The sequence below is a fragment of the Episyrphus balteatus genome, chromosome 2 (genome assembly GCF_945859705.1).
Source record: "Episyrphus balteatus chromosome 2, idEpiBalt1.1, whole genome shotgun sequence".
In the NCBI taxonomy this organism is placed as follows: Eukaryota; Metazoa; Arthropoda; class Insecta; order Diptera; family Syrphidae; genus Episyrphus; species Episyrphus balteatus.
The window spans coordinates 78,899,961-78,908,945 of record NC_079135.1 but is presented as its reverse complement, the minus strand read 5'-3'; the positions used below and the strand labels follow the sequence as shown (position 1 = coordinate 78,908,945).

The 8,985-nt window shown below is 31.3% G+C and overlaps 1 protein-coding gene across 1 annotated transcript; it reads right to left on the bottom strand.

Annotated features, from left to right (window-relative positions):
• Nucleotides 1-4,180: 4,180 nt before the first annotated feature.
• On the bottom strand, nucleotides 4,181-7,239 carry LOC129908875 (gamma-butyrobetaine dioxygenase). Its single transcript, XM_055985692.1, has 5 exons — nucleotides 6,858-7,239; nucleotides 6,499-6,715; nucleotides 5,020-5,146; nucleotides 4,641-4,949; nucleotides 4,181-4,505 (listed from the first exon to the last, which is right to left on the bottom strand). The coding sequence occupies exons 1-5, from the start codon at nucleotides 7,179-7,181 to the stop codon at nucleotides 4,190-4,192; spliced, it is 1,293 nt and encodes a 430-aa protein (XP_055841667.1). The 5' UTR covers nucleotides 7,182-7,239; the 3' UTR covers nucleotides 4,181-4,189.
• Between the last annotated feature and the right edge of the window lie 1,746 nt (nucleotides 7,240-8,985).

Here is an 8,985-nt window from a genome sequence, read left to right as displayed (position 1 = left end):
AACAAATTAAAGTTCTATGTCTATTCCTGGTTTAGAAAATATAAGTTTAAGCCAGATATTTTTCAGCCTTCCCTCTGCCAGACGCCCTTAAAGGTTTCCCAAACAGGTTTTTCCATAGAAAAAACACCTAGTTTCTGTTTTTTTCTTATAAAATTGAAATAATATTTTTTTGTTTAGAGTAACCATATGATGGCCAAATATTAACTTTCTCTGCCTTTTCCTGATTTAGAAAATGTAAGTTTAAGCCAGTTTTGTTTCAGCCTACCCTCTGCCCGACGCCCTAAAAGGTATCTCAATAGTACGGGAAAGTTAGATTTTGCTATGTGGGGCATGGGGTTCTGGGAAAAAATCCGAAATGCATTTTGACTTCAGGGCTCGAAAGGCATAAAGACACGAGTCGTAAACCAAATTTTGTTCAATCGCACTAAGAGTCATTTGGCCGCCATTTTTTTTTTAATATAAATTTTAGTTTTTCACATAACTCGCGTATTTTTGAACCTACAAAAAAAAAAAAATGTATGACAAACTTGAAATAATTTAATTTTCTACAATATATGTTAAATAACATTTTTATCCCTTTGGTTTAAAAGTTAGGGTGTTTTTTTTTAAACACGTCAAAAAGTGATTTTCTTATTTTTGTCATATCTCTTTTACTTGAGCGTTTTTTAAAAAATTTGTTCGTTGTAAAAGTTGTAGATCTTTTAATTACCTTCATTTGTTACAATATTGGTTTTTCGATTTGACAGACCGTTTTCGATCTGTAGGCAAAAAACTTCAAAAAATTGCAATTTTTTGTATAGGGACAAACAAAATGATTCTTGGTGCGGTTGTACAAAATGTGGTTTTAGACTCTTTCGATCCCTGGGTTTATGCTCTTTTAATCCCTGAAGACAAAATGCATTTCGGATTTTTTCCCAGACCCCCATGCCCCATATAGCAAAATCTAACTTTCCCGTACTATTGAGATACCTTTTAGGGCGTCTGGCAGAGGGTAGGCTGAAACAAAACTGGCTTAAACTTACATTTTCTAAATCAGGAAAAGGCAGAGAAAGTTAATATTTGGCCATCATATGGTTACTCTAAACAAAAAAATATTATTTCAATTTTATAAGAAAAAAACAGAAACTAGGTGTTTTTTCTATGGAAAAACCTGTTTGGGAAACCTTTAAGGGCGTCTGGCAGAGGGAAGGCTGAAAAATATCTGGCTTAAACTTATATTTTCTAAACCAGGAATAGACATAGAACTTTAATTTGTTACCATCATACGGTTATACCCAACAGAAAATAAGCTATTAGGTTTTTTATTAGAAAAATGCATTTCAAAATGCTTCAAAGCGGTCTGGCGGGGCGAAAGCTAAAAAAAAACTTCTGGTACCCACATTTTTGAAATCAGGGGATTTTTTATGATTTTTTGGTGTATCATTTATTGGGGTAATACCTAGAAAAACGCCAAAAGTTGGTTTTTGACTGCACTTTGGATGCGTCTGGCAGAGGGAAGGCTGAAAAATAGCTGGCTAAAAATTATATTTTCTAGACCTGGAATAGACATAGAATATTAATTTGTTACCATCATACAGTTATACCTAACAGAAAATAAGTAATCAGGGTTTTTATTACAAAAATGCACTTAAAAATGCTTTAAAGCGGTCTGGCGGGGGGAAAGCCGAAAAAGAAACTTGCGGTACCCACATTTTTGAAATCAGGGGATTTTTTATGATTTTTTGGTGTATCATTTATTGGGGTAATACCTAGTAAAACTCCAAAAGTTGATTTTTGACTGCACTTTGGATGCGTCTGGCAGAGGGAAGGCTGAAAAATAGCTGGCTAAAAATTATATTTTCTGGACCTGGAATAGACATAGAATATTAATTTGTTACCATCATACGGTTATACCTAACAGAAAATAAGTAATTAGGTTTTTTATTAGAAAAATGCACTTAAAAATGCTTTAAAGCGGTCTGGCAGGGGGAAAGCTGAAAAAGAAACTTGCGGTACCCACAGATTCGAAATTAGGGGATTTTTTATGATTTTTTGGTGTATCATTTATTCGGTTATACCAAAACGCCAAAAATTGATTTTTTGCTGCACTTTGGATGCGTCTGGCAAGGGAAAGCTGAAAAAGATCACTGCCAGACTTATTCCGTTGATATACTGTGGTGCATATCTAGATATGTGCACACTCGAATTTCGGTTATATCAAAACTGCCAAAATATGCTGTCGGCTCTCGGTCTAGTAACTGACTCACTGACTCACTGATTCACTGACTCACTGACAGATCATCAAAATTATGGAGAACTTCCCGTTATCGTAGAAACTTGAAATTTTACACGGTGATACAAAGGAAAAAGGGGGCGTGGTATCCGCCCATTTCCGCTGAATTTTCATCAAATATTATAGAGCACTTCTGATTATCGTAGAATCTTGAAATTTGGTAGAACGGTAGAGCTGGTAGTTTATACAAAGGAAAAAATTTAAAATTTGAGAATTTCAGCCAGGGGGCGTGGCAACCGCCCCATTTTCACTGAATTTTCATCAAAAATAGAGATTTTCAATTCTACAGCCATACCTTGCAAAAAGTAGTGAAATCACAACAAAAACATACTGTTAAAAAAAGAGCCAAGTTCTCCTATGTTGAAATTATGCTGGCACAAAAAGTACTGAGATGTAAAAGTGTACCAAGTTCTAAAGTTTGGGTTCAAATTCGTATCAATAAAATTTTGATTGTTTACTTGGCAATTTTTGAAATAACTTTAAAAATCGGTAATTAAAAGAAAAATTGTCAAGAGAACAATCAAAATTTTATTGATACGAATTTGAACCCAAACTTAAGAACTTGGTACACTTTTACATCTCAGTACTTTTTGTGCCAGCATAATTTCAATATAGGAGAACTTGGCTCTTTTTTTAACAGTATATTTTTGTTGTGATACTTTTCACAGAAATCCCCTTATTAGGTTCATACCATAAGAAAACTGTTTTACAATTAAGAGCGCTAGATGGCGCTACTTGCTAATCTCTTTGACATTTCGCGACCTGGCTTTATTAAAGCTTAGTCCTTGATAATATATTCAACACTTATGAAGTTGGCTTTTCCGCTTTGTGCATAAACAAAAAGACCTTCGCAATATAATCCCCTCATATTAGAACTTCAAAGTAAATTACCATTTGGAGCATTCAATTGTTACATTCAGACAATGGAATAACTTTAATGTTACTCTAGGGAAGATTTCAGTTCAATATTTAATAGTTATCAATTCGATAACGATCCAGGCTTTTCTTGTTTGTTTAAGCCCTGATTTTTCAACCATCAGTTAGACTATCAAACGAATAAAGTCAATATAAAAAATAGATATTTCTAGGAATAAGCTCCAACTGAGATTTATCTGACTTTTGAAAAATTGGCCCTAAAGAAATACAAAATTAAAATTCCAGTACTTGTACTTGTGTTATTTGATTCTGTTTTACGAATAAAATAAAAAAAACACGGCTAATATTGTTAAAAACAGCAAAGAACAATCAACAACCGCCAACAGGTTTTTTTTTTGTTTTATCGCCAAAATATTCTATCAATTTTTTTTTTTTTTAATTTAAATTTTAACGGTCACTATGGTGTATGTGTAACAATTTTTAACAGATTTTTTTTTCAAGGTAAAGAAATATTATTTTTATTGAAATAAGTTGATCTATACGTATAATTTTCCCACTATTAATTTATGTTACTAGTTGTAGTCCCTTTTTAGGGACTAATATGTACACAACTGAACGATCTTTGACGTTACGTCCAGACCTTTTGGTTTAGTTTGGTAGTAGTGGAAACATGATATTCTTCTTCTATTCTTCTCTATTCTTCTCTATTTCAACATTTATATAATTGAATCCATTTTAATGGCGGTATTTGTAATTTTCCTTCAAGAACAGTATTACAAATAGGTACTAAAGACAATTCGCCTTTGCTCTAACTTTATTAATTTTCTTAAAACTCGTAGTTAAATAAAACTAATTTCGCAGCTTTTATATCTTTTTAAAAAATTCTTGTCGAGACAGTTGCCATAGTGCTTTCCTTATCTTTTCTTTTCCAAAAGCATATCATTTTTTTTAGCTATTTTGATTGGACTGAATTAATACAAGCTATTACTGAAATAAAAATTCAACTCGAATGTTTTAAATATTTCACAAATATTTTATTTCCTAGCAACCAGATTTTGACTTTAAAATTCTCAGTTTCGAATAAATAATATCCCAATCCAAATAAGCTCCAACAACGTATCTGATATTTTCCTCAGTATCATCGTATCCTGTTCTCCCGTGAAGCAAACGAATATTGTTAAACGTCAAAACATCTCCAGGTTTTGTTTTAAATTCTGCTGCTTCTTCTCTAGCCAACTGAACGAACTTCGAATAAGCTTCATACCATGGAATTACATTTTCAATATCAGTCGAAAAGTGGCTATCCCTTTGAGGTATGCTATGGTTTATCCGTGTATAATTTCCCTCTTTGTCTAAGCTAAAAATAAAATAGAAACAAAATTTTAGAAGTTGTGTCTTTATTTTATTTTAGTTTAATTTTCCAACTACTACTCAAAATGATTAAGTGATGATAGCAAACTTCAGTAAGTAAGAAAAAAAAATTTAATCTTACCAAATAACCGGTGATCTCCAAATATTGTGAAAAGATTTACCATCTTCACTGCCAATGTCATTCCAGTCAACAATTGTTTCTGTTAAAACTTTGAAATGATTAGGATAATTCAATTTCATTTGGTCTGCAATATAAAAAGCATCCACTAGGGTATTACTTCCGCCCTTGGACACCGATTGAACCATGCAATGGAGTATGTTGACGCTAGGTTTGTATTCGTAGTAGGGTAAATCAGTGTGCAAGGGTAGTGGATGTGATAAATAGGCGTAGTTTTTTGCTCCTGGTTTTGACTGAACAATAAATTCTTCACTAAAAATACAAATATATGCAGAATATTAAATGATTTCACAGAGGTAATTTATATAATTTTTTAACAAACCCATAAGTAGTTTTTCGTATAAAACCAATTCTCTCTGCCAAACGCCGAACAACGTCTTTTTGCAATGGAGACTCTTCAATTATAGCCACACCATACACAGCAAGAGATTCAAGCCATTTTTTCAGTTCTGAAAAAAATATTTAGTTATTTTTAAATTTATACAAGAACTTTGTTAAGAAAGAACAAGACTTCAGAGAAACTTATGACAGGGAATTCCCACAAAATAGTATCAACTTTTTCGCGGATTGTATTTTGCGAAAGTGCATTAAAGTCTAAAAAACTGACGCAACTTAATCTGTTTTATTGAGATGCATTTTAAAAAAAAATTTAAGAGCCATTTAAATAAATTAATTTAAAAAAAAAATTAAAACAAACTTGTTATGTCGGTTTGTAGTTTTGTCTTATTTTTCGGAGTTCATATAATTTGAAAATAAAAAATATGTATTGAAAAATTGTAAAACACGTCATTTCTGACATTTACTGAAAATATTTTATTGACAGCTACACCATTTTCTATACAAAAGTATTTCTATTTTTTTTTAAACTTTGCTCTAAACGAAATTCAAGCTTACTTGAAACCAAGGTTGTAAAAAATTGGTGTCTTTTTAATGCTATTGCTTTCCACTGCAAGTTGAAAAAAAAATATTTGTTGCAAATAAAAAAAATATTGTATTGCATCCAAAAATGTTTGGCATTCAAAAAATTTCTAAATATATTGTTTTAATATTTGTCGAACTTCTTACATTTTTTACAAATAGCCAAAATTGTAAGAAATCCGACAGATTTTTAAAAAATCAATATTTAATGCACACATTTAGCATGAATGCGAAATATTGCAACAAACATTTTTTTTTAGTATTATTTTATTCTTTGAAATAAATATTTTTTTATTAATTTCAAATGTATTTTTATTTTATAATTGATATTTTTACAACCCTGCTTGAAATATAAAAACGTATATTTTTTGAAAGATTATCAAAATCCAAATAATTTTGCCTGAAAAATGTGTAAAAAAATCAGTTTTAGAAATTTTGTTTCAGTATTTTTGAGAAAATGATAAAAAATATTTTTGTATGCTTTTCCACAAAACTTTTTTCCATTCGATTATCCTTTATCTATTTCTATACCATTGATCCTGCTCATGCAAGCTTTACATGCATTAAACTGACTTCCATTTTAAGGAATAAAATTTAAATTTTTTTAATAACATCTTTATAAAGTACTTAATTAATATGTCAAACGTTTAGAAACAGAGATAAGCTCCGACTAATTACTTCCAAATTAGTTAGTAATTAAGTAAGCCTTAATTACAGTTCAGCGTGAAAAATAGTTTTAAAATCGAAAAAGTTGTCCTGAACGCTTATCCGTAAACTTTTTTTAAATCAACACTCCTTTCTTCTTAATCCAAAGTAAACAAAGTATTCACTTTGATTAGCTTAAATTAAACAAGTTAAATTGCACCTTGTCAACAAATCTTACCATTATCGTTGTTTATGACATCATCAAACTTAAAGACATTGGTAACCTTGTTAAAGTCGGATTTTTGCCAATGCACCGGCTTTGGTCGATAAAACTCTGTCAAGTACTTATTCCGCCTTGTTGCATTAAAGTCTCGTTCTCTTAACCATTCCAAGTCATACGTAGAAGAATGTTGATCACTCCACTTCACTTTAATTGACTTCTCTAGCTTGTCAGTCTGTATAATACATAAATGAATAAACAAATACCAAATAAATATATGTAAAGTATCCAGTAGGAAGGTATGTATGTAAAGTACAACAACAACTATGTATTTCACAATAACAGAAAGATACTTCTATATGTAAAGTTATACCTACCGAAATATCTTGCACTTTCACTTTTATGTCAAACTTGTCCCAGTCGATACGGCGACTCTGTGAACTCTGATGAAAGCACTGGGGGCAACGACAGTTGTCACGTAACCAAACGTCGGGAAATTTCATGGCATTTCCATTTTCATCATCACCACCATCATCATCATCCTCCTCCCGCACAATAATGTATCTATCATTTTGAACAAATGCACTGATTAATCGCTTGTGCATGGCAGCATGAACTGGATTTGAATGTTGAAAACATCTTTTTGCACGAATTATGGAGCGAATCGACAACGACAACGTCAACGTGACGGTGGAGAACATGGGTGGTGCTGAGTGCAGAGAGATTGATTCACGAAACGAACGCCAGCCAACAACTACTGAGCGTGCATAGCGATTTCCTTAGCTAAGCTACAGTTGGGCTTGAAATAGCCACATTCTATAAATACTGGACTTTGATACCGGCAGAAATGGTCATAAGAGTGTTCTCAGATTGACGGAAAAGATCTATATTTGGAGTTTTTGGAAAGAAATTGGGTGGTCATGGTTTTAATATATAAAATGATGCTTTCCAAGAAAATGTTAAATATAGATTTTAGCAGTCTTGAAGTAGTGTTTGACATTTAGTTTAATTATGATGTCGTATTTTAAAAATTGCAAAGGTTAACAAGCAAATACTATAACTAAAAGGAAAAATATATTTTTTTAGTCTGATAACACTTTTAGAGCTCATTCTTTTGTTTTCCCCACATCATCGTTGAACGTCACGAGTAGAGAATGAATCAAACTGATAAGACAAACAAATTTGAATACTGGTAGCAAAACATAAAGAGATAAGAATAATTACTAAGTTCTCATTGTCGACACAAAATTGGGTGGGAAAATACATATATATATTCGCCCGAACTAGGCTTTTTATTTTAAATTCACTTGTTCATTTTTTCAGAAGATAATAATCTTTTTAAACAGATAACTTCGTCTCGTTGTAGGTACACTCGAAAAAAATTAAGTTTGTTGAAAATTATTCATTTAAAATTTTAAGTTGATCAAAATCAGACCTTAATTCGAAAATTTGGCAGATACTTTATGTGCCATCGCGTATTATCATAACAGTAGCAAAATTACCACCGGAAACCCTTTAAAAGAATGAAAAAAGTTCATTAAAAAAATGCATAGGTATATGCCTCTGAAGGAATGGCATTTTTTGAGAGAGCGGGTAACTTTAGGATATGCACTAAAGACCATCCTTGTATAACTTCCGAATAAGTTTCGCCAATTTTTTAGGTTAGGTTTTTTAAGTTAGGTGTAGATTAAAAAAATTAAAAAAACACTTATGAGCATTTTCAATGAAACAGCATCCTAAGAAAATTCAGTTGAAGTATCATTTTTGATGCCCTGAAATATATGTGCACATTGTACATACGTCCCTTACCTAAACGGAATAATTTAAAATAATCTCAGTAGTTTTTGTCAACTAAATGCTAATTTGTTGCGGAAACCAAAAATTTGAAGTTTAGGTACATGGTTTTTGAGTTATTGAATTTTCCGCTAAAATAAGTAACCGTAAGTAAGTAAGTAAATTTGTAAATTTCAATGCACCAATGTACAAAAGTTTTCAAAATATCATTTTTAAATTTTTTTTCTTTGTCAGTACTTTTGTAACTTTTGACAAATTTTTTGATGCAAACCCCCATTTTGTGGCTCAAAAATTTATTAAATATTCGAGATTTTTTTTTAAGCAAGCCCAAAAGTAAGCTTTCACGATATTCAAAAATTTCTTTTAAAACTTTTGTGCATTGGTGCAGCGAATACCGGAAGCGCACCTTTTAAACTTCTAATTAAGATGGTTAAAGGGAGCTACAAAATAAAGTTTTACTCTTCAAAAATGTTTTGGATACAAAAATAAAAGTTCAGTCCAAAATTTCCATATTTCTCTTAAAAACACAGCCTTTCATCTAAAGTATTAGTTTGTATATCTTTCTTAGATTCTTGGTTCATATTATTACTTAGCATTATTAGGTACTTGATTTCAATCAGCTACTCTTTCCGGGGAAGTGGTGTGAAAATCGTACTACCAATTTTAGCATTTTTTTGAAGCTTTAATGTGCAATGGTGTTAAATTAATACC